The following is a 27,513-nucleotide window of genomic DNA, read 5'->3' as shown; positions in this document are numbered from 1 at the left end:
TTAACCTAGAATAGAATCATAAATATGCATGAATGGAAGATCACTTGCTCTATCTCAATACTCAGAAAGACCCTGGACTACACTTTTCCAGAGAGATAAACAGCTGGCCAATGTTCAGTATCTCTGGGCACGTCTATGCCAGAAGCTCTAAGGAGGACGAAGACAAGCTTCAATGTCGGCTTCCCGGACCCCTGGGCTGCCCTAGCTGCCATCCTCTGTGTTCCCACAGCATTATCCCATAATATGCATCATGCGCCATAATTATGTTAAGTCAGTTTCCCACACAAAAGTTCCCAAGCCATTTTAGTCATCCCTTTTTTATTTGAGAAAACAAGCTCTGAAAGGTTAAGTAACTGGCTTAAAGTCTCAAAAGTAGTAAGTGATAAAGCCATAATTCAATTAAGAGCTATCTGATTATGAAGTCCCTCAGACTCTCCATTATAAGTTGTATGGCAATTAAATTTCAATTTAAAAAGAGAGAGAGAGAGAACATGCTAAGAAGTTTGAGTTCGACCTGAGTACAAGCGGATCATTGGAGGGTTTTGAGCAGAGAAGCAGTATAGATTTGTGTTTGGGGGAAACCACTCTGCTACAGAGGGGTGAATGGGGATGGAGGGATGTGCTGATTGGAGGCTGGGAAGCCAGTGAGCAGCCTGGGGCATTAACCAAGCTACAGATGGAGGAGCAGTCTCCAGAACTTCCCTGATGTACCTCTTCAAATAGGGCACTTTCTAAATTTTTTATTTTTTCATATTTTTTAAATGTGAAGAAAAATACTTGCCCTGCCTGCTTCATGGGCCATCATTAAGGCTAAGACACCACACAGTCGGGGTGCTGACTGCATTGGACGGGGCCATACGGTGCGTAGGAGCACAGACTCGGGATTGAGAAAGTCTGGGTTCCAATCCTGTCTGCTCTGCCTTCTCTATGAAACTTTGGGCAAGTTATGTCACCTTTCTGTGTCTCGGTTTCCTAATATGTGAAATAGAGATAGTACTGGTACCTAATAAATTGTGTTTGTTGACAGGATTTAATGGAATAATGCCTGTTTTATTTATTGCCTTATCTCCAGCATCTAGAATTGTGCCTGGTATGTAGTAAGTGCTTATTAATGTTAATATTAAGTTGAAAATTATAAAGGATTATGTAATTGTAAGGAGTCACCATAACTATAAAATGTATTTAACATCTCCAATTTTCCCCACCAACAAACTGTACTAAAAAAATCCACAATCTTTGTTAACAGCACATCTGTTCTTTTAAACATAAAATGTAAGTTTACATCCTTCTCCTTTGCTTCTTCCTTAACTTTTCCATAATGTGCTTTATTCTTTCAAACAAAACCCCTTCTGTTGAATGCATTTGTTAACTGTAAGTTTCAGGCTGGCTGGGGCCCAAATGCCCTCTAACATCACCTAAAACTGCTCTGCACATGGACAGATGCTGTTCCACCAGAAGAGCTGTTTCTTGGGTGATGGCAGCCACTTGCTGTGCCAAAAGTTATGAATGATTACAAAAAAGATGGTTCTGCTATAGAAAGAAAGGGCTTTCATATCTGAAGAGAGGGATCATTCTCGTGGAGGAATTTAGAGATACTAAGACCCTACTGTTCCACATACCCCTCTCCCCACTCTTTCGGGTAAAGAAGGGTTTTCTCCTCGAATCACCAGCAACAGGTGTAGTGCTTCATCCAGCAGGGCCAGAATCCACTGAACAATTCACCATATACTGTAATAAGAGCAAAGTCTTCACTCTGAATAAAATTGAATTAATCACTTGATCATAAACAAAATGTGTTTGCCATGTACCCCTACCCCCTGACAGGCAGCTAGATGCCCATGAGAAAGCAGCTTCAATCACATCACAAGGTTTCCACTGTGTACCATAAAGAATTAGAATTCAAGCGGCCATACCTAAAAAAGAGGAAACCCTGGTTTCCCTCTTCATTCAATGGAGAATAAGGAGGGGAAGGTACATTCAGTGATCAAGGCTGTTGTTAGCCATTTAGCAATTTCTATGGCACTGACTGACCAACTGTGTTCAATGTCAAGTGGATTCTACCAGATGGTTGACTGTGAGCCCCAAAATGAGATAAACTCAATGAAACAAGGGATTATAGGAAGTTGAGGGGAAAGAGCAGGAAGGAGTTAGGAGGAGGGGAGAGAGGGAAAGGAGGCAAGGGAGGGAGAAAGAGGAAAAGGAAGAGAAAATGGGAAAGATGGAGGAAAAAAGTTGACAAAGAAAGGCCATTCTTAAATAAACAAGTACTGACGGCACCTCTCTTATGTGACTAAAAAAACTCCCTGATAATACTTCTTTGTTTTAATAATTTCTCTTCACAGAGGAGAAAAAGGGCAGAAATATTTCCTCCAGAGAAAAAAAAGGCCAACTCTCAGAAACAATGAGCTAGATTATTATCTTAAGTAACAGTGTGGTCAAGATCCCCTATGGTAATGCTGAAATAATCACTTCCCTATTTCCTTCAGGTCTGAAAGACAGTAATGCCCTCCATTCATACTCTCTCTGGTCCTGGTTTCATCTCCCCATGTAGTCCGTCAATCACCTTTGACATCCCCCAAACCAGGTTTCCTGCTGAACTGTTGTCATTTAGCCTCAATCCGGTAGCATCCACAGAAAGGGAACCCCAACAAACACACAGAAACCATGTACCTAAGGGGCAAAAGGTAGCACCATAAGCGAAAAGAAAAGAAATTTAGAGCAAGATTTTCTCATTATCTAAACTAATCCCAGGCTTTCAGTTAAGCCTTTAAAATATCTGTTAGTAAATTATTCCACCTTCCATTTGGGGAAAGGAACAAAAGTGAAGACAAATTTGGTCCACTCCCCTTAGTTATCTTTTCTTTTTTTTTTTTAATAGCGGCAAACTTATAAAACCTCTGTCTCAACTCAAGTAGTACTGAGATTCTATTTCAGCACATTCTGGGATGACAAGAATCCATCCAAATGTATAATGAAAATAAATCTCCATTAATAGCTGGGTCTTTGGCAGCTGAGAGAGTTACTGGTCTCTTTCATTTACTCACCCAGCAAGGGTGTGAGTTCTACTTTGGGCACAGCTGTGAATAGGACCATTAATAGTCAGGCTGCATCAAAAAGGGATCAGTTCATAGCTCTGGGCGTCAGTGATTATTTTTTGATCCTTATAAATTGAATTGTTCTTCTGAAATGGATTGCTCATACAGTGCAAGACTGATCCATTAAGATCTCTGATTTTTTTTAATTTATTAATTTAAAAGCCTTGTATGGTTGATAGAGGGGCAACCAGTCCAATCCTGAGATTCTGTAAATCCCATTAATACTGCTTCTGCAATGAATTTACAGAACTCAGCAATATGAAGGTTACTAGGTGAGCATAAAGTCTAAATAAACTATAGTGTAAAACAATAAAGACTGGCCCATTCATGTCTGCTGCAGGATGAGCGAGATCACCACAGTATTTCATAGCTTCTTAGAAAAGCATTGATACACTGCTATTTTTATATTTTCTTTACCGAGATTTCATTTGTACTTTGAAAGACTTAAAGCCAAAAAGAATCATCAAATTAAGTCCATTACTTATTTTTAGTCTCTCATACAAATGGCGTCAATTCACTGAACCCGACTGTGGGATAGAAGATTATAACCAGCCTCACTCACATTACTTTCCTGATTCAGATTCACAGTCCAGCTGCTCTCTCTGTACTTCTCCCATCAACCACTCCCCAACCACCACCCCCTCCACAATAAGCTTGCCCATGCACTCAACAGCTCAGCTGCTCTAGGCATATTTGTGACAAAACAAACATGATAGTTCTGCTCCGTGATTTCACCAGCTGGAGGCAAAGGCTTGAGGTGGTTTCTTTTTTAACTTTTTAAATTTGTATTGCAATATAGTTGATTGACAATGTTGCGTTAGTTTCAGGTGTAAAGTGATTCAGTTATACATATATATGTAAATACATGCATTCTTTTTTTACATTCCCTTCCATTATAGGTTATTACAAGATATTTAGTATAGTTCCTTATGCTATACAGTAGGTCCTTGTTGGTTATCTAATTTATATATACTAGTGTGCATATTTTAATCCCAAACTCCTAATTTATCCTGTCCCCCCCTTCCCTTTGGTAACCATAACTTTGCTTTCTATGTCTGTGAGTCTGTTTCTGTTTTATAAATAAGTTCATTTGTATCCTTTTTTTAGATTCCACATATAAGCGATATCACATGATATTTGTCTTTGTTTGGCTTACCTCACTTAGTATGATGAACTCTAGGTCCATCCATGTTGCTGCAAATGACATTATTTCATTCTTTTCTATGGCTGAGTAATATTCCATTGTACATATATACCACATCTTTTTATCTATTCATCTGTTGGTGGACATTTAGGTTGCTTCCATGCCTTGGCTATTGAAAACAGTGCTGCAATGAACATTGAGGTGCATGTATATTTTCAAATTACGGTTGTCTCTGGATATATGCCTAAGAGTGGGATTGCAGGACCAAGGAGGCAAGAAAATACAATGGAAGAAAGACAGTCTTTTCAATAAGTGGTGCTGGGAAAACTGGACAGCTACATGTAAAAGAATGAAATTAGAACATTCTCTAACACCATACACAAAAATAAACTCAGAATGGATTAAAGACCTAAATGTAAGACCGGATACTATAAAACTCCTAGAGGAAAACATAGGCAGAACACTCTGACGTAAATCACAGCAATTATCTTTTTGGATCTGTCTCCTAGGGTAATGAAAATAAAAACAAAAATAAACAAATGGGACCTAATTAAACTTAAAAGCTTTTGCCCAACAAAGGAAACCATAAACAAAACAAAAAGACAACCTATAGAATGGGAGAAAATATTTGCAAATGATACGACTGACAAGGGATTAATCTCCAAAATATACAAACAGCTCATATAGCTCTGTATCAAAAAAATAAAAATAACCCAACGAAAAAATGGGCAGAAGATCTAAAAAGACATTTCTCCAAAGAAGACATACAGATGGCCAAAAGACACATGAAAAGATGCTCAACACTAATTATTAGAGAAATGCAAATCAATACTACAGTGAGGTATCACCTCACTCTGGTCACAATGGCCATGATTGAAAAGTCTACAAATAATAAGGGCTGGAGAGGGTGTGAAGAAAAAGGAACTCTTCTACACTCTTGATGGGAATGTAAATTGGTACAGCCACTATGGAGAACAGCATAGAGGTTCGTTAAACTAAAAATAGAGCTACCATATGATCCTGTTCTCCCCACTCTTGAGTTTACCCATAAATTAATCCATTCCCATAATGCCTCCTACAGAAACTTTTTCCAACTGTCTAACCAGAATTAATGTTTCCCTCCTCTGTGCCCTCTAGGCCCCTTTTATCTATATTGACTTTATATTATTTTCTCTCAAGTCTCCTTCCATCCCAACTGAAAGTTCTTTGAGTATCAGGAATCATACATAGTGGAAGCATGACAGTGTCTTACAATGGCTCGCAAAGTGTGGTCCCTGTACCAGCAGCATCAGCATCCCTGGATACTTGTTACAAATGCAAAATTTCATGTCCCAAATCAGACCTACTGAATCAGAAACTCTAGAGGTAGGGCCCAGCAACCTATGTTTCAACAAGTTCTCTAAGTGCTTCTGATGCAGGGTCAAGTTTGAGAACCTCTGGTATATTTGAACAAGTCTGGGTTTTGGAAGCAGACAATCTAATTCCTACTGTACCACTGATGACGACATTAAGCAAGTCATTTGACATCTCTGAGTTGCCTCTCCTCATCTGTGAAATGGAGAGAATATTAAACAATGCCTGACATTTAATAAGACCTCAGTAAATACTACTGCCTTTATATTTTGTATCTTCAAAACTGGTGTCTAGTCAACACTGTGAAAATACTTTGCCCTCCATACGTACTTACTTAATTGAATGAAATGAACTGAATGGAATGAGAAGAATAGACACAACCCCTGGGAACCAAACGGTAGTGTACCTGCAAGCAACACCACTGAAAGATACAGGTAATGGATAAGGAGGAAAGTCACATAAAACACCAATGAGGTAATATGCCAGGTCAGTAATCTTGACTGCTTTGTCTCAAAATGACCCTCCTGTAATCTCAAATTCCTGCCATATCTTTGCCACAATAAGAATTCCATTCTCTGTTAGAGATAAATATCCCATCAATCTCCCAAATTCTGTAATACTCACTGGGAATAAGTTATGGTACCCACATAAACTTTATACTATAGCACTTATTTGCTAAATAACTCCTTTCAGTTGGAAATAGCTAACTTTCCTCCCATATTGTAGTCCAGGATTTAGAAAAGTTTGACCTCACAGAATTATCCCTGATATCTGGGGAAACCAATAAAACCCATTCATGACAGCTGAAAATACTGTGGGGGAAGGTTATTTTAAGAGAATAATTTTCAGTAACTGGTGCTGAGATAACTGGATATCCACATGCAGAAGAAGAAAGCTGGACCCCTATCTTATACCATATATAAGTTACCTCAAAATGAATCAAAGACCTAAGTAAAAGAGTGAAAACTATAAAATTCTTAGAAGAAAACATAGGTGTAAATCTTTGTGACCTTGGATTAGGCAACAGTTTCTTAGATGTAACACCAAGAATACAAGGAACAAAAGATAAAATAGATAAATTGGACTACATCAAAATTAAAAACATTTGTGCTTCAAACACCATCAAGAACAGAGAATCCACAGGAGTAAAAGTTTCCAAATCACATGTCTGAGAACAGACTTGATTCCAAAATATATAAAGAACTCTTACTACTTAACACTAAAAAGACAAATAGCCTAATCAAAAATGGGCAAAAGATTTGAAAAGGTATTTCTCCAAAGAAGATATAACTATGGCCTATAAGTACATGAAAAGATGCTCAACATCATTAGCCACTACAGAAATGCAAATCAAATAACAATGAGATACCACTTCACACCTAGTAGAATGGCCATATCAAAATGACAGAAAATAACAAGGTCAATAGGATGTGGAAACATTGGAACCTTCATATATTGATGGTAAGAATGTAAAATGGTGCAGCCACTTTGGAAAACAGTCAGGCATTTCCTAAACATGTTAACCTAAATGTCACAATATGACCTAGCAATTTCACTGCTAGGAATATACCTAAAAGAAATGAAAACATATGTCCACACAAAAACTTGTACATGAATGTTCATAGTGGCATTGTTCATAATCATCAAGAAGTGGAAAACAATCCAAATGTCTATCAAGGTGAACGGATAAATTGTGGCATATTCATATAAAGAAATATTATTTGGCAATAAAAATGAATTAAGTACTGATACATGCTACAACATGGATGAATCTTGAAAACATTATGCTAAATTAAAGAAGCCAGTTAACAAAAGACCACATATTGTATGATTCCATGTATGTGAAATACCTAGAACAGGCAAATCTATAGAGACAAAAAGTAGATTAGTAATTGCCGAGGGCTGGAAGAAATGGGGAAATGGAGAATGATTGCTAATGGATACAGGGTTCCTCGTTAGGGAGATGAAAATGCTCTCAAATTGACTGTGGTGATGGCTGCACAGCACTGTGAATACACTGAAACCAATGAATTTCATCCTTTAATGTGTGAATTGTTTGGTGTGTGATATCTATCTCAATAAATAAAATTTATTGTAATAAATATACTGTAATAAAATAATAATAAAACAGCAAGGCTTTTTGGCCATTAAAATAAAAGAAGCAAGGTTTAGGATACAGCTTGATAACAGTAATGACTGAAATCTCAGGGAAAAAACTGTGACGTCAGTTCAATTATATTCTTCTTGATTACAGTGTGTCAAAGGAAATTTTTTTAAAAGATGAAAATGAGATTAAAAATGTGAATTACAAGGGGCTAGTGACTTCATCTTTTTATGTCATTAGCAACCAGAAAATACATCTCCCAAGGCATATACTGTCATTTAAATCTTGTTCAAAAATTAAACCATTGTCACATTAATAGTAATGGCAAGATTTTGGAGCTGGGGCCCTAGTGATTGTCTATTTCAACTCCCAGTTTCTACAAAAATAAACTTCTCTACCATTTTTCATACCATTCCACATTACTTCCCCTCTAGTATGCAAACATTAGTTTTTACTTAATGCAATTCTAATAAGTTGTCTTCTGGAACATGTGTTTTATGGCCTCAAGTATGCAGATTTATTTTTATCTTAATTTTCTCACACTGTCTTCTTTTCAAGCTTTGCTCATTTGAACCTTTGTTGTTTTGGTAGGTGGTGATGGTTTTCTTTGTGATATACATACATCATAATCATTCACCCTTCAGCTTTTTCCTTTTAATATCTTGTCTAGATAGTTATACAGAACTACAAAAGAATCAAGTAGCAACCTAAAAACTCTTCATAATCACCATTCATTTTTAGTTCTTTCCCCGTGCTGGACTTCTTAAATCTGAGCTCAAATTTGGTGTGTCTACACTTCAGTTCAAGACCATCTCCCAGTATTTGTTTCAAATCTTGAAAAGAGGAGGAAGTCTGGCAATTTACATTCCAGATTTCAAAGCAATAATTATTCCAAAGAAAAAGAAAAACTTTTACAAGTACTTTAAAGACATCGGTAGTTTTCTCCTTTCCATTCTTCAACTTGCCAAATTTATTAGATTTCCATATTGAATCATTCCTCCTCTTCAGTAGAGATAAATCTTTCTGTGATATATTTCAAAGTCTATATCTTAACTCACATGGCAACATGTAACAGACCAGAATCACTTGAGGTACAAATATCCTCCAAAAGTGAATTATGTATCAGGAGAAGTCTCTGTAACTGTAAGAATAATAAAGACATCACAACTGGAAACAGTCATTTACAAAAGTCATGCAAGATATGAAGAGGCAAATTAACACCTAAGTAAACAGTGGGTGAATCCGGCTGAAGACATTTTCCATCATTATTACACATTCTCCTTCTCTCTCACACATATAGTGGCTCAAAAAAGTCATGATATCTTGATCTATAATGAAGTTTTACTAAATATTTAATAAATATATCAATGAAGTTATCATCTTCTGAAAACTGATATGAAAAAAAGTAATCTACAGATTTATCACCTTCCCCTACCTATCTTTTCCTCTTTATCCCACTGTCACCACCCTCTTCTAAGTCCTCATCAAATTATGCCACTATTATTTCAACAGCCTCCTGGCCCTCTTCCCTGTCCCAACTTTTAATACATCTGGCTTGATAATAAAATAACTAAGTTTAGTAAAACACCACTTTTCATAGAGCCACCCCTATACTTAAAAGCTTACGGATGCCCCTATTATCCACCATTGTCTCTAAGCTTCTTTGCCCAGCTTTCAGGGTCTCACATACTGTGGTAACACTCAGTCTTTTCAAAAATATTTTGTGTTCCCGCAACCATGGACCCTCCTCCACTCAGATAGGTAGGTGTTCTACATTTCATCAAGGTGGGATATATGGTAAGACAATAAGGTTTGGGGAATAATAACAGTCCCCATTATTTACTAAAGATTATCATGTGCCATGAACGACATAAAGCACATTACATGTGCTATCTCATTCTCTCCCTACATAAATGTGTGTGTGAGAGGTTTCCTGATTTTATAGAATGAACGTTGAGCCACATAGAGATTAAATATCTTCTTCAAGGTTTCTAAGCAACTAAATGGCACAGCTGGCAACCTATGTCTGTCTTACTCCAACACTCAAATTCTTGCCCACGTGTTGAATTTCACTTACAGCGAAACTGTCCACTGGGCAGATGAATATGCAAATCTGAAATTCAAGAAGAGAAACTAGAGTGATATTTTGCAGTTATTGTCTTATGGTTAGCTGTACCTATCTCTAAGAATGAGCTTGTCCACAGAGAGGGAGTATAATAAAAAGAGAAAAAACAGGAACAGAATTCTGAGCAAAAGGGGAGCTCGGAAAATACTGAGAAGATGTGAGGAGAACCAGGAGACTTACCCAGCACAAGTCAGAGAAAAGGAATTTCAAGTCACAGTTAAGGAGCACGATCAACCCACAAAGCAAAAAAAATTAAGTAAGGTCAAGTAAAGTCAAGATTGAAAACCGCTCACTGGAATTGTTGGTTAAGAGCTAGGGTGACTCAGAACTTATCATCCAAACCTGAACAGTTTTCAAAGTGAAAGAGGGCTCTATTAGCAAATATCCCAGGACCATGGAAAATTGTCCCGTGCAAACCAGGACACATGGACACCCTGTAAAGAGGTCACCTGTGCCCTTCATACAAACAGTTTCAATAGAGAGATGCAGTGCAAGACACACTGCTGTGCGTTCAGAATGAAATGTGCGATGAAGAGGTAGAGAGAGAGAGACTAGTCTTTCAAGAACTTTGGTTTGATTGATGGGTAACAAAAAGGTTACTGTTGGAGGGGAATCCACCCCCCACTTCCTCCTTCTTCCTTTGTCTGGCTCCTTCCTCTCAACTCTACTGAAACTGCTTCCCCAAATGGCACCAGTGATTTCCAACCAGCTCAGGCAGAGAATAAGTGTCCTCTGCTTCAACCACTTCCACAGCATCTGCATTGTCCTACGCCGCTAGCCCTTGAAACTCTCTCTTGCCGTGATTTTGAGGCACTGAATTTTATCAATTGTCCCTATCTCTCTGACTACTCTCTGCTCTCATCTACCTCTCCTAACCTTACAATCATCAATATATCCTAAGTTTCTGCCCTGAGACACCTTCTCTCTTTTGTTTATTCTCTCTCCCTCGTGGTCTCATCCACTATCACCACTTTCACCTTCACCAGTCACACAAATGAGTCTGAAATCTTTTCCTCTGTCCTCAAAACTTTCTCCTAAAATGAAGATCCTCATTTCAAACGAAGGACCATACATCTCTCTCCAGTAGTTGGTCCACAACACATCACCAAACCTGTCAAAACTGCACATTACCTTCTTTGTAAACCAGCGATCTGTATGTTTTCTTTTCTACAAATTGCCACACAGATGACATCTAAACCCTCAGCCTGGTAGTCAAGGTATGGTTAGAGCCTACCTGTTAAGACTTTGCTTCTACTACACATGCAGTAAGCTCTAGACACAAAGTGTTCTGTCAGTATTCACTGCACATTATGTGGGAATCCACTCTTAGAGAGGTGGGGGTTATAACTTTAATGAATGCTACTGCTTCTTCTAGAATTCTCCCTTCATCTTACACTGGCTAAGATTCTGGCCAATCAGGCCCCACTTCTTCCACAGGGACTTCTTGGTATCCTTACTGAATGTCCCACGTCATTCTTTAATCTCAAACTCAACTTTGTATTTCTATGGCACTGCAAGTCCTTAAGACATATTCTGTCTTGATTATCATAACATGTACATAACATGTACATTATCCTCCCTACTATTTTGGAAGCTCCTTAAAATTAGGGTATGTCTCTTAATAGACACACAACAGCTATTTATTATTTAGAATGGATAGTTGTCATTTGTGTAACAGATGCACTTGACATCTTTTCATTCCTTACTTGAAAATCCATTATGTTTATCACCCTCAAATACAAAAGAAAAACTGACTATTCATGCTCTGACATATTAAGCATCCTTAGTAATCATTATTTTGAAAAATATATCTCTAACTATATAGTTTATGGACATGCAATGTGAGAGAACATTTTATTGAATGGGTCCATTTTCAGGTACATCAAAAATAATGTGACCACGTAAAGGTGTATATTTAAACAATTAAATTTGTATAACATAAGCAAGCTCAAAAGTAAAGCCCTTTAATTCCTAGTGTCATAGCCTAGAATTATGAATTACTAATTGGCTATAATAGGCAGTGATTTGAAGTAGAACTTCTTAGTCACTGACTAGTTAAAACAATGAACGCCAGCAAAACCTATTTTTAACACCTCAGTGTGTGTCACCCGGTATTCTTTGTCCAACAGAACTGTACCTTTAAATACGGCTAATGCCAGATGGTCTCCTCAATAACAAAACAGCAGGAGGCAACATATTAATGCTACTCAACAAGCAAGTCTGCAGACACTCAACCAATGAAATTAGTCTTCAGTTGCTAAGCCTTTCTGTCACCATGGCAACACCTAGTTCAGAAAAAATATTGGATTTTCAAGATAAATGGGCCACCCGTCTTAAAACTCCAGTATCCTCCAAGCTTATGATCAGATACTTCAGCTAAAAGAACTGCCTAGATCTTCTCACTCATCTCAAATCAGGTCTACCTATGAAAAGCCATTTGCCCTTCCATTTAAAAATATTTATGTACATTCAGTTTCTAACTTTATTGACTTCCTAGATAAACACACTCCACTTAAAGGGGTGTGTGTATGTGCATATACTTGCAGGCTAACTGTTCTAAATATAATGACAAATGTTACTTAGAAATTTTTCACCGGTACATACTCTTATCAGTCTGTTATTATATCTGATTCAAGAGAATAATCAAAAAAATAAATAATGTGGAAAGACCAGAATGACATTCCTATTGTTACCTAAGATACCTAATATGAATGTTCAAAGTAACAATTAAATCTTACTTTTAATACAGCCTCATTTTTAAGTTGAAATGATAATTTTCCCCAAGGGAGATGATCTTGTTTTACCTCATGAAAATGCAGGGTATCTGAAATAATGTTTGGAAATATATTGTAGAATCAAGATATGATGGGGGGGTGTGGAAAGGAGGCTTACTTTGGAAGCAAGGAGACAGGGTATCTTAGAACATGGCAGCAACTCCCACTCAAATCACATGGTAAGAAGAATTCTCCAAAAAGGAAAGGGAGAAAGGCAAGAAGAAAGGAGACAATTCAGAAGAAGGAAAGGGGATGAAGCAAATGGTATCTAACGCACTGATTTTTTGTATTTATTTAACAATGTAGCTATATATAAATATATTTTTCTTATCTTGGTTTTGCCACTTATAAGCCCATGATCTCTCAGGTAAGGGAACAAATCACTTATCTCTCTGTGCTTCAGCTTCCTAATTTATAGAATGGGGTTAATAATAGTATCAACTCCATAGGGGTTGAGGATTAGATGAGTTAAACCTTTAAACAGTACTTGACATATACTAAGCATTATTTAAGTATGAGGGAGAAAAAGTATACTCGTTTTATTTTCACAACATTTAAATACGCTTGTTTTTAGCCTTTCTATTTCATCGTTAAACTTTATTTTCTACCTTACTTATACTTTTGTGTGTGTGTGTGTGTGTTGGGTCTTCGTCTCTGTACGAGGGCTTTCTCTAGTTGCGGCGAGCGGGGGCCCCTCTTCATCGCGGTGTGCGGGCCTCTCACTATTGCGGCCTCTCTTGTTGCAGAGCACAGGCTCCAGACGCGCAGGCTCAGTAGTTGTGGCTCACGGGCCTAGTAGCTCCACAGCATGTGGGATCTTCCCAGACCAGGACTCGAATCCGTGTCCCCTGCATTGGCAGGCAGATTCTCAACCACTGAGCCACCAGGGAAGCCCCTGAACAATAATTTAAGGAGGTGCTTTATTCCAGGTATCGTTCCTATACATATTTATTCTTTTAATATAGGCTGTTTGTTAGATATGTAATATATCAATAATTCTTATACCATAGTAATGTTTTATAAAGGATTCACAAATATGGAAAGAAAGTTCTTTAAGAAACTGTATGCTGACCGTTGGTGTGGAAAAATTCTGAACAAATACGTAATCCTCTTTAGCACAAATAACTTTTTTAACATTAAAATTTAATGCAGACACATGAACAGGTCAACATGAGCACTACTTTCCTGAAAGGAAACCTCACCCAATTTAAGTTATTTATACTCCATGCCCCTAATCTCCAACATATAATTCATTCTGCTTGGCACACACGAACCTCGAATTGGCTTACAAACCATAACCTAAAGGCTCTCTCCCAGTGTTTACATTCTCCTGGGATCAGGATTCCAATTTGGAATACACAACTCAGGAATGTGGGATTTCACTGTAAATGGTCAGTGAGATGGGGGATGTCTGGCTGACATTCCAAAAAAATTGCCTTTATGTCTTCTAGGAAGCACTATAGTATAGTATATATCTGATCTTTATTAATAAGGTTAATAAGTTCTTGTTTTATAACTTCTGTGTAACTGTCCTTCCTTGGACAACCTCTGGTTTTGCCAATCTTGAAGCAAGATTAAGTACTTCATCCCATCTCCCAAAGCAATCTACCACAAAAGCATCACAGAGCATAGAAGATTCTGTGACGTCACCATTCAACATGTCTGTTATCCCCAAAGTTCTTGTAAGCCACCAGCCATTAAGTCTTTTTCTCCCTCTCTGACTCTCCACCCAGTCTCTGAAAATATGCCTCTTCTTTTTATTCAATATTTTTATGTATTTAAACTGAGTAAGTTTAGCCCATTCCTGAGCTCTGAAGGCCCAGACCTCAAAGGAGTTCATCAGAACAGCCTTTCAACAAAAGCTTGTTTCTTCCTTGAGAGAGGATTCTACTGCCAAGAAAAATAATATTTTCTGTATATATTTACAGTATACTAAAGTGATTTACTTCAATCCTTTCTGGATTTTTTTGCCACTCAACATACTCTCCCGCCACCCAGGCCCGGTCCCTCCACCTGGAAACATCCATACCCATTACAGCACATAGGTCAGGAAACTGCTCTAAGAAATTGAAAACACACTGATAAGTTACATTCCTGTACACTCCCTCACAGACTTCAGTCCACGTAAATAATTCATGACCCTCAAGGGCCACAGAAGTTATGTTTATCCCCCATCTGTATACATTGCTGTGAGGAATATTCTGAAAAGAATGCCCAACTTCCTGTATCAGGAAATGGGTTCTAGCCTCCTCCGAGGCTACACAAGCTCGAGCAGGTTGTTTAAAATCTCTTAAAAATTTATTTTTTTTTTAATTTATGTTTAAAATTTGTTTTAAACATAAATTTGTTTAAAATATGTTTAAAATAAATAAAATTTATTTTTTTTTAATTTATGTTTAAAAATTTATTCATCTATAAAAGTGTTCCTTCCAGCTAGGAAAAAAAAAAACTATAATTCAATGTTCACAGTTCTATGTAACATTAATGAAAACTGGGCTTAACACAAGGAGTGATTCAAAATAAATTTACCCTAATCAAAAATGTATAGTTGGAAATTTTAAATAATAAACATTTCTGCATAGTGAATTTTTCTCCCAAAAGCATCCAACAAACTACATGGTCGTATATAAGTGTTAGACAAGAGCAGCTAGATGAATGCTCTGGAGTGGCTGCGGGGCATGGATGCAGCTATGGGCTGCATCCTCCTTCAATAACTCAGACTATAGCACTTTCTTACTGTGGTTCTTATTTTTGTTAAATACAGTTTTTGAAATGCATAATCAAAACAGAACATGAATTGAGCAGTATATAACTGCTGGGAATTGGCCTAATAAAATCAAAATTACTTGACATCTTTTTACTCCATGCCTTCAAGAGAGAGTTCAATAACAGCTACCTAGAGGGGAAAAGGAATTGTAATCAATTATTGCCTATTACAATATAATATACATTATATGCTTCATATCATTATATTTATATTATATATAGCCATATCATTATATATATATATATATATATATATATATATATATATATCATAATCTCCATCCCAAATAGTTTTACTCTTATGATGAGGGAAATCAACCCTAAAGGGCAACACCCTAAAAACTATATTCTCTCTAACAAGGTGGAAATTTCACATGTTAATGGAATGTAATTATCTGTCACAATACTTACTGAATATTGGTATGTCACCGCTATGGGGGATAGTGGAGAAAAACACACAAGAAGCATGAATGATCTTACACTGGCATAGAATGAAGTCCTCTCTTCTACTTTCCAGATGTGGTTCATCCGTTAAGACCTGCTCAAGTCCCCGCCTCCTTCTGAAAGCCCTCCTTTGATGATGTCTCTCAACTTCCTGTGGAAATTGAATTAATATCTTCATCTTAAGTACTCTGTAAAATACTGTTGTTTTTTGCTCCTTTTGTAAGTATCTCTTCAATTTGCAAAATGTCACTAATATAGCAGGTACTTGGCAACTCTTGTGAAGTACATTCGAACTACAAATATAATAACACACACCAGTAATGAAAGATGTACTTCGTTCTGACCTGCAGTACTCAAAAGAGTTTGATTTCTAAACGTGAACTGATTTAAAAGCATTTCTATCTGGTGTTTCCAAATGTCTAGTGAATGAATGACTTTAGTTTTCTTGGTGATTTGTCCAATTAGGGTGATTTATACCTGCAAGTTGTTAGTAGGGTCTAAAAATAATAAAGTGTTACTACCTTGGTCTGGGAACTGAGGACATCATGGAAAATGTGGTATGGGCTATAAAGGAGAGCCTTCTTGGCCTCTTGGAAATGCTGGTAGGTGTATGAATGTTTTGCTTATGCTACTGTCTTTACAGAGGCTATAAAACATTTTACCTTTATTCTATAAGTTTGGGGAAAATACCAGCCAGTCTCACCCCCTGTACGTTCATTTCAGAAACACATTCTCATTCATTCCCTCTCCCTGTGCACACAGGTCATAGAATTACCGCTGCCAGCGATTCAGCTTCAATGTTAAAATAACAACAGCAACAATACAAGTTTTAAAACTATTCAGGAAAAATGCTTGATGTTCCTAAAAGTTACATGTCACTTTTTAAAATACAGTTTGTGCAAACTGAAGTAGAGTACAAAGAGAAGGGGAAATGGTTTATTAGAATACCAGGTGCCCCCAACTCCCATCTATCCAGGAATTTGAATCAACTATGAAAAGCACACCAAAAAATCTAGAAATAATGGAAAAGAGGTCTCAAAAATATTAAAAACACTTATCACATAGTTCATGGCTTTTACCACTCGTGCAAGGCTTAGCATTGTCCTCAACATACAGCCCCCCATGTGGACACTGAAGTGAAATTAATATACTCTGTCAACGAAGTTTCTCCAGGCCAGTCCACAGGTACCAATGAAGAGCAAATGAGGCACTAATGTGGGTTTGAGAGATACAGTAAGATTGTGTATAACTCACACATATGAACCAATCCCCTGTAGATAATGAGGGATGACTACACAGACTTAACCAAAATGTGCATATTTTAAGACTCACAAGATTTTCCAAAACATTAATAACACCATAAATATCAGCAATTTATGTACCTTTTCAGAGGGAATTAAGATCATTGTGACAAGATCTTTAAAAAACAAGAAAATCCACATTTCTAATTTTTCTTTTAAATACTTTTCAACAATAGGCAGACTCTTCCTGTACCTTTAAGTCCCCATAAAGGTAAATATTATCTAATTCCTCACCTGTGATAGGTATGAAAAAGCTGTTCATTTAGGACTAAACGAGGTTGTTTATGGGGAACCATCGAGTAAATGGCTGACAAATGAGCCAACACGTGTCCCAGTGGGTTCATGACCCACATTTATCAGATGAAAGCCTCCCAGCTGACACCCAGGCAATGACCCTTTCTTATTCTAATACCCACAGAAGAGGGGGAAGCAGAGGGGTACGGGGGAGCAGAACAGGCAGGGCCACATCCATCTGTTAGGGTCTCCAAACCCGCCTCAGTGGGTACCCAGTCAGAATCCTTGTGAAAGTAAAGGCAAATTTGGCCAAATATTTAAAATCCTGGTGGAATATCTGACCGTACTTAAAGAAGGCAACAAGAGCCCAAGAAAACTTTCTGAAAGAAAAAAACTTTTGAGAAATGATTTTTTCCATATAAGCCACTTATAAAAGAGAAAATTCTTCAATTCCTGATAAAAGCTATAGAAAGAAGTAAAAACAACTAAATTGAAGGGTATTTTATAGATGCAAGTGAAATTTAAAATACTGTAAAATGACGGCTCCACTCATGATTATCCTGCTGTCATCAAGACTTAGACAAAACCTACATGTCTATACAGTATTTCAGTCCATGTGTCAATATAGCATTAGTCACTATACATCTATAAAATATTCACATGAGAAATATCTACCTATATTTTGTATTGCTTTAACATCTTCCAAAAACTGAATTTGACTCCAGAAAATACATTTAACAAGCAATTTCTCTCTATATATTTTGCTGTATAGGTTCTGCTGATTACGTAGAGTTAGTGCTGTTTCCAAAAGTACATTAACTTAATTCCCATGATGCTGATTATGTGCAGAATCTGGCCTGACATTTACTGAGTTCCCACAATGAATAACACTGGTTTTCTCCAATAAAATTTTTAAAAATTATGCTGAACAATGTCACGACTTAAGACAAATAGAACTATTTCAATAGATCTGTTGTACTTTAAAATCAGATGTCCGACACCACACCTAAAACACAAAAGGGCAAAAAAACATTTTATTTTGCAAATGTCTAACATTCCCAGTAGTTTCACCTACAGATACTGTCTTTATATCTGCTACATCAAGAATAGTATAGGGAACTATTTGACCCTTGCATCTATATGCAGCATATATTTTGTAGAATCAAGGGATATGTCCACTGGTTATAAAACACGTCAGTTAAGCTCAACATGCGAAAGAGTGAATCCAAGACCAGTACCCAAATACATATTTCAATATGCAAAGGAACTGCTTAAAAGGGTGAACGGCAGACAGAGTAAAATAGCATATACAGAGTGGGCATTTGTTAACTATTCCCTAAATTAAATTGACAGTACTAGCTATATAGACAAAAGCCTACAGCTTCTTTTCCTCTTGGAAAGTCAATTTTAGCTTAGAATGATACACAGCAATTTTTATAAAGGTTATGAGAAAAGGTTGTTTTAAAAATTACCCCTTGGCTAGGAAAATAAAAATAACAGTACTGGGCTTCCCTGGTGGCGCAGTGGTTGAGAGTCCGCCTGCAGATGCAGGGGACACGGGTTCGTGCCCCTGTCCGGGAAGATCCCACATGCCGCGGAGCGGCTGGGCCCGTGAGCCATGGCCGCTGAGCCTGCGCGTCCGGAGCCTGTGCTCCGCAATGGGAGAGGCCACAGCAGTGAGAGGCCCGCGTACCGCAAAAAAAAAAAAAAGAAGTTATCTAAAAAAAAAATAACAGTACTGAGGACATTGGTCAGGGATGTGATGGTCCAACCTGTATATTCAAGTTTTCCTACCCTGAACTCATGGTCAAAGCTTATGATTTGTACAAGTTGCTGAACTGAGCTCTAGAAACAAGATATTTCTTGGGGAAAAATTACAGAATGGCAGTGAAGGAAGATTTTCTGGTTTTGAATACTTTAGGCTACGCAGGAAGGGAAATTGTGTAGGCCCATTCTGGTGGCATCACTTTGGGATCTGAACATCTGAGTAGCTGCCTGCATGTGCAAATACATGAGATAATTGTTGCTTTTCCCAATTACCTTGACATGAATCACCACAGCAAGGGATTTTTTTAGAACCTGGATTTAAGTTAAAGATCCCATTTAAAAAATAAGTAATCTGTATCCACTTTTTAAATAAACAGCTTCTGTTTGAACTCAAACAGCTTTAAAGTGAATGGCATTATTATTATTGAACTATGATGCTCAGAGTGATTTCATAGTAAACAGATTTCTATTAAAATAACAAAATATTTACCCGTAGTAGAAAGTTGTTTCAGGGTTTATTATCATAATTAACTTATTTATTTTTGTTTAAGAATCAACTTTGTAATTCTCTACACGAGCCACCCTAAAAGTTACTACGTAGGGACAGTTAAAGTTGTAGGTAAAGCATTGGAACATAGTCAGAGGTACTGGCAACACAGTCTCTTCTCTGAGGCCACACTGTATTAGAAAGAGCTGGCTGCTGGAAGGCCTACAAAACACCACACCCTGAATTTCAAAAGAAACATTTGCAGAGCAATGGACTGGCAGCAATTCCTGTAATTAATGAGATGGGAAGGAAAGAGCAAATTTAAACATGTCTCAAATTTGAGCTCATTTGACCCATCAGCTAACTTTCAGATAAATCTCCTCCTCTTCAGCATTTTCAAGTGCATGATTTGAATGCCATTTTCATGAGGGAAGGAAAGTTAAAACCTGGAGATGTATGGCTTCTATGTGTAAAACAGCCATACTAAGGAATCAGAATAGATATCTTAAAAGCCAAAAATTTTACTAAGTGAATTTTTACTAATTATCTTCAGAACTTTTATTTAACGCTTAAAAAGCAGCTTAACTTTCTATCAATAAAATGTCTCAAGAGGAAAGAGGCCAAGAGGAAACGAGCCTCAAACTACTTCACTTACAATAAACACACTCGAAAAGACATGCAGTAGATGGATTTCTCCATTATGCAAAACCGGATGCATCACAACAAAATACAAGTGTTCACATAAGGAAAATACCATTTCTATCCTTTCTTGATATCATGCTTCTGGCTTGCTAACATGTATTAACTCAACACCGAACTTCAACACAGCTTTGTTTTGTGATGCCCATTCTTGCCTGTTTGAGAAATTTCAATTATTCCACAAACATTCACTGAGTGGCTGCTATGTCCTAAGCATAGAACTAGACATTTGGGATAAAGAAATGTGCAAAATACAACTCCTGACCACAAGGATCTCACAGCTTACTGGGGGAACACGTATACCAACAACAGAAAATGCCATAATAGAGATAATAATAATTGTTGACATACTTACTTAAGAGCTTTACATTTACTACTTCATTTAATCATCACATTATTGTCATTTTGTAGGTGACGAATCTGGGGCTTTGAGAGAAGTTAAGTGACTTGCCCAAGAACATTTAGTTTAAAATAGGAAGCCCTGATCTAAACTCAGGTCCCCTGACATTGAAGCATATACTGTAAACCTTGATGCTACCTCACCTCTCTTCGAAGAACTGTGGAAACACAAAGAAAAGACCCCAGTAGGGGTAAGAAAATTAGGGAGGGGTGAGAAAGGAGGTTTCGAAGATCTTTCACTTACACTGAGTCAGTAAAAGAATAAAGTAGTCAGGACCTGAGCAGTTTTATTATAAATTCTTCAGAAAAATAAGTTAGTTTGCCAAAGTAAATGCTGGAATTGCCCTAGATTTGTTTAGCTACCTGAAGATATAGTTCATCAAATAACGATGAGCACTTACACTGTTTCCATTGAATGAAGCAAAATAAGATGTCACGCTGAAGCAAAGCAGGAATGTCCTACATTTTAAAAATCGATAGAAGACAAACGTTTGTGAACAAGGAAACATTGACGATGAGAGGGTAGAAGTCCATTAGGGCTGCCTGCCGGGCTTGTGCAGATGGGCTTCCACTGGAACAGGGAAGCATCCAAGGTCTCCTGTGATGACACACCAAGGAGGCCCCCTCCCAATGATGAAAGCTGATGGAGCACACTCCAGACCAACTTCCAGTTGGGAAGAAACATTTCAACAAATTACCCCATGTTCTTAAAAACCAGATGAAAGCAACTGCATTAAATTCTTTTCTATACTACTTTGGCCTCACAGCAGCCCTGTGAGGTTTGAGTTTTTAAAGTATTCCTATTTTATAGACAAGAAAAGGAGGTACACAGAAGTTAAAAGCATGAAGCTACGTAACAATAAAACAATGGTAATGCACTTGTCACTTTAATCTTTCCAATCGAAAGCATCTGTCCTATGCCTCGTTGCCTCAAAAATCATGCTCTCAATTCAATAAGCATAACTTAAGAGCTTACTCTACATAAATCAATAAGTCAGCTGTTTATGGGCAAAAAAATGGAAAACATATGCTCCCCACCCCTAAGGAACTCCCTATTTGAGTGTCTCTGCTACAGAATTACCAAATCAATCCTTCAAAATATGATAATGAATAATAATGAGCTAGTGCTGTGCTTCTCTAACTAGTGCAATACCAGGTACAAAATAAGCTCCTTGGGGGATAAAAGGGAGTTCCATGCTGAAAAAGATTGGAAAATACTGTACAGCAAACATCTAAGTTGGAGGTTTGAAACATACATTAGTATATTAAAGGCTCTGATAAGTCTTGCAATATATAAACCTGTTTATCTTTGTTTACTTAATCCTTCTCAAACCAAGCTGAACTAACGTTCCATCGAATACACTTTGGGGAAAGCTGGTTTATGTATCACCGCTTCTTACTGGAGCTGTTTTTGTATTTGTCAAAAATATCTTTCCCAAAGAACGGTAAAGGTGGGTATTGGAATATCCTCTGTGCTACACAATGAGGGAGATGCGGGCAGATGATTCCTTTGCCACCTCTCAAATCAGTTTCCATAGAAAGACACTTACTTTGTCTGAGTACAGGATATAACGTTAGGGGCCAGCTCAATTTCCTCTCTTCCTTTAGCCAATCACAAGTCAATCAAGTACATTATTTCTGGCAAGAGCTACATTGACTCACTTGGGTCTAAAAATAACTCTTGACCACATGTGGTATATCTAGATCCTTCTCCACAATCTAATGTCAATATTCACCAGTTATAAGGTGCTACTCATCTGTAATCATTGCCCACTAGTTCACACTAATCTGGTATTAAAAGAGGCCATACGAAATAACCAAAACCCCACTTTTTTTTTTTGAGTTGTATAGAAATTTTGCCAGCATTTAATGTTGCTCACGATATTTGGCAAATGCACACTGGCATTCATACACTTTAAATGTGAACATGTTTGGGGAGGAACAAGTCCAAAATAATCATTCCAGCCTTTGAGAGAGGAAAATCTATGCCCTAAAGAATGTTTCTAAGATAACATTTTAGCTATAAATCAGATTTTCTCCCCAAGAGCAATCTTAAACTACACGTGAAAGAATTAGTGTTTTAAACAAACTAATCTTAACTCACGTTTAACCCTAGGAGGATTGGTCTGGGAATACAGATTCCATTGCTTAGTCATAAATTAAGAAAGGCTTCTTTTATGAGTACTGCGATAATTGCTATGCATGCCTAGGAGCGCATATATTTGGGTTTGAGAACATGAGTCCCTATGTGTAGAAACATTTTAAATGTATAAAATATAAGCAAGCAGAAAGAAAAATGGGAAACATGATCAGGCTTGGCAGTTATCACACCTCATGGGAACATACCCAAGAGCAGAGACTCAATCTCAGCCAATGCTCCATCCCAGCCCCACGTCTGGCGTCCAGATTCATGATGTGTGAGGAGATGAGACTGGGGCCAAGACCACGCGCAGTTCTTCTGAGAATGGCTGAGACCCACCACCCTCCTCCAGTAGATTTGTGCAGGCCTCCAAAGTGATCAAAATGAAAACTGAGACCCAACGTCCAGCTGGTCAGGAATCAAGCAGACAGAATAGGTATGGATATTCCTCCCTGACCAATTCCAAATAGAATTTTCTTTCCCTTTTGATGAATTCAAATGTGGAATATCTGAGAGAATTGATCACTTTCAGGAGATCAGTTCAAATTCAGCCCATGGCCTGGTACCAAACAAGTCCAATGATCACTTTTTCCCACTCAGGAAGGGAGCTGGTGGGATCCAGGAACTCCCTCTGTCCATAATCTGCAAATCTAACCACATCAACTTCTACCACAGGGAAAGACTTGATGTATACATGTTGTTTTGTTTTGGGAGAGTTTTTCTATTATGATAAATACTTAGACATTAGCTCTATTTTTTTAAAGTTCAGAAAAAGAATTTAAACTAAGAGGACTAACAAACCTGACACTTCTCTCTTGTTGGAGGATAAAATGAATATGGGCAACTTGATCAAAGTTTTAGTCAAGTAAATGAATTCGTTAAGCTAAATATTATTTCTGAATAGCATCATCAGAAACATTATTTTAACCTTCCCCAAAACACTTATAATGTGAAAACAGTGAAGACAGTTGCCCTCTTTCAAAAGCAGGGGCTCTGTTAAAACATACATCTGTATGAGCTACACTGGAATTGGTAAATTTCACTAATCTGTACATTTCCTGGCTTCTTGTCATCTATTCTTCAATAACCAAATGCCCTGACCTAACGTTCGCAGTCTCCTTTCTCTGGGCCCCCCACTCCCTTCTTGCAGCACTGACCACCTTTACACTGTCCTCCAACCTCCCAATTCTCAATCCCCGACAGGGCAAGGACCATCCTGTGTATCGCTGCACAGCCCATACAACTTGCCCCATCTACAGTGTGTGGATGGTTCAAAACACACTGATTGCATCCATTTCTATCTCAAAATAAGTATGGAAATTCCCTTCTCATTTCTTAAAATATTTTAATCTAAAAACGAATATGAAGGCCATTTAAGAATGGTGAATACTTTCCTTCATTCAAAACTTCCTAAAAAGTTAATCCCCACAAGTGCTATCAAACTCATATACTGATCAGATCTCTGCATTCACTAATGTTAAAAACCAGACAATAGGCCCCAAATGGAGTTCCTTATGCTAAGTCCCACATCACCAAACTGAAACTTAATTACAGTTTTGGTTCTCCCAGAAATGGAATCTTAAACCAGTCAATCAGGAACCCTGTGATCAGCACAAGTGAGGTAATCAAGGACCCCTGCCAACCCCTAAAAGAAAGTAACCTTGTGATAACCAACCCATCTTTTGCCTAGTGTAACCTCCTTGTTCCTGCTCCCTTCTGCCTATAAAAGTCTTTCATTTTGTACAGATCTTAGAACACCTTTCTATCTGCTAGACTGAATGACATTTAATTCATGAATCACTGAATAAAGTCAATAAGATCTTTAAAATTTACCCAGTTGAATTTTTTTTTAACACTAGTTCCCTGAAGATTTCCAACCTGCTCATCTCCTCTAAAAAGGTGGTGGAGGGGGAAATCACCCTGTGGTTTTTTAGTGTTTGCTCATAATAGTTTACTTCAACCTTTAAAAATACAATGGGTAGACATTTTGTATTCTATTTATTAAGTAATACCATGAACTTAGTTTCCCTCATTTAACATGTAAACGCTTCTTTGTCCACCTTCTTAAGATGAATTTAATTGGTGTATTTTGTGTTTAAAAGGAATAAAACATTGAAGGCATTGTGTTATTCAGCAAATGACTGATTCATTTTTTCCCTAATGTGACCTGAGTGTCTGCTATGTGCCAGACCCGGCCTGGGTGCTGGAGATACAGCCCTACCTCATGGAGCCTAGTCTGAGAGGGATCTGCAGATCTTGACAGACTATACATTCCGGATATTTAAGCAAAAAAATTATGGTTTTCATTTTCAAAAGCATATCGCATTCTAACAGTAATATCGCTTTACAATTTTGTTTCTAAACTTGAAGCAAGACAACAAAAAGTTAATATTCGCTTTCATATAATCTCTTTGAAGAAACAATTAACAAAATGTGAGGAGCAATCTACAACAGAATAACCAAAGGTTCTAATTAAGTAGGCAGGAGAATCACAAATATTTAGATTATCTTCATCTAAGCCTAGGATGTCTTGACTTTGATTATCTGAAAAAACTGAAAATGAGTTGTCACATTTAAAATTTTTCTTTATCTTTAGATACAAACACGAAACTAATTTTCCAAATTTCCAATTCTACATGCTGAATCCTGCTAGAGAGCATTACTGAAAATGTTTTCTAGGATCTGATTTTAGGGTTTTGACTGCAAAATCACACATTTTTGTATACATTATTTGAAGATAAGAGATATTTCCCATTTGACGATTTATTATTTATCAACCCATACTATTTCCATTTCAGGATCAAAGTGTCTCCATCGATCACCTATTTTCATCCCTTCTCAGTTTATAAATATCATTATAAAACTATCCTGGCGCTACATTGAGAATTTTTACCTGTTTTCTTGCTTTCTTTGTCATTAAAAACAAAAATCCAAGCATCCCATGCTAATGTCATTAGCCCAGATAACTTCAACAGTACCTTTATGATCATAAGACATAAGACCAGGCCTTAAGAGTTATATCATTTCCAAAAAGCAATGAAAAAGAAGCACCAAGAACATTTTTTAAAATACCTCTTTATTAATACCAAATGCATAACATTTAACATAAGTTAAAACGTGCCCTAACACACTCAGGAGGAAGATGCATAAGATGGTCATATGGAAACATCTGTTGGAATAAAATCCTGGTCACAAACTACTCATCTCCAAGGGTTAGAGCAGAGAAAATGGAATATTCCTTTTTCCTTAGAAAAACTGTGTGCAGTTTCAAGATCCGAATGCCTGCCAGAGGCCACTTTCTCACCCTCTACCACCCAGTGTTGCCAAGGTCCTTAACATTCTCTGAGTATCCCAGCAGCGCGTGTACCTAATGCGCACATACAGGTAGAGGCGGGTACGTGGAGTCATCAGCACCAATAAACTGGAAATTAGGAAACAAATGATAATTGACTTTTCCTCATTTCCTCCAAGCTCCTGCCTTCTGCACCTTATCGTTCTACTCCTGTCTGCAAGGAAGGGCGACCTCCTTGCAGAGGCCTCGAAGTTATTCTCTGCGGTCTTCGGTACAGCGAAGTGGGGGTGACAGCGGGTTTGCAGGCGCGCAGATTTGCTCGCTGCGCTCCTACCTCCATCCGCCGCAGCCCCTCGGGCCGGTGCTCACCCAAGGGGGGGCCTCGAGGCTGGGGAGGGCGGCTGGCCGAGACTAGGTGACGGCAATCCCCATCGCCATCCCTCCCTCCACGTCCCATCTTCCACCCCGGGTGCCCCTCTCCCTCCTCCCCCACCGCCAGCCCACCCAGCGCGGCGCCCTTACCCGGCTCGTGGACGCCGGGGCTGTCGGACAGCTCGAGCACCAGCAGCTCGCGGCCCTCGAAGCTGCGCCCCACCGTGTAGATCCTGCTGACCGCGGCGCACTGCAGCCACACGGACACCAACGCCTCGCGCAGCTCGGGGTAGCGGTGGTACTCGAAGGGGATGCCGTCCTCCTGAGGCCGCCGGCGCCGCCTCGCGCCCGCCGGGGGCCCTCGGGGCCCCCGGGCCTCGGCGCCCAGCAGCCACGCACAGGCCGCCAGCGCCCCGCACAGCGCCAGCAGCGCGCGGCCCCCTCGCCCGGCCATCGCGCCACGCGTCTCCCGTGCGGCCTCCTGTATGCCCGACGCCTCGGGGCGCACAGCCCGCGGGTCCCCTTGCCTCGCCTCCCGGCGGCCTGGAGCAGGCAGCGGAGGGAAGACCCAAGCAGCGAGCGCGGAGCCTGAGCGGACCGCAGGACGCACCGCCGCCGAGCACGGGACGAAGGGGAGGTGGCGCGGAGCCGGGCGGGGCGCGCGGGCGCGCGGGCGGGGCGGGGCGGGGCGGGGCGGTGCCGCGGGCCGGATTTGCGGATAACCGGGGGCAGCTGCACGATTTGCGGGCTCGGAGCTACGTCAGAGCCAAATGGCGCCGGAACGACCCATGTGGGATGACAGCTAAGGTTGGGTCTGGATATGTTGCTGTCATTGAGAGACCCGTGATTACTGCCTGTGGAAAAAACACTCTGGGATTGTTAGTGCAGCCTTTTAATGTGCCATGAATCCCAAGCCGACCAGGTTTCTATCCTGATGCTCCAAAAACTAGAGAATATTGTAGAAAAAAAGAAGCACAAAAGAAGTATTGGCAGCCGCTTGCCTTCTCCCCGTGATGT

At 38.7% G+C, this 27,513-nt stretch overlaps 1 protein-coding gene across 1 annotated transcript in view; it reads right to left on the bottom strand.

Annotated features, from left to right (window-relative positions):
* The window catches only part of CPE (carboxypeptidase E), a 108,811-nt gene extending 81,675 nt beyond the window's left edge, over positions 1-27,136 (bottom strand). Inside the window, exon 1 of the mRNA XM_030847008.2 lies at positions 26,647-27,136. Coding sequence (XP_030702868.1) covers positions 26,647-26,950 — 304 coding nt within the window. The 5' untranslated portion in view covers positions 26,951-27,136. The remainder of the gene's footprint in view (positions 1-26,646) is intronic.
* Positions 27,137-27,513: the final 377 nt, after the last annotated feature.

Source organism: Globicephala melas, chromosome 5 (assembly GCF_963455315.2).
Source record: "Globicephala melas chromosome 5, mGloMel1.2, whole genome shotgun sequence".
NCBI lineage: Eukaryota > Metazoa > Chordata > Mammalia > Artiodactyla > Delphinidae > Globicephala > Globicephala melas.
This window is presented reverse-complemented; position numbering and strand designations above follow the sequence as displayed.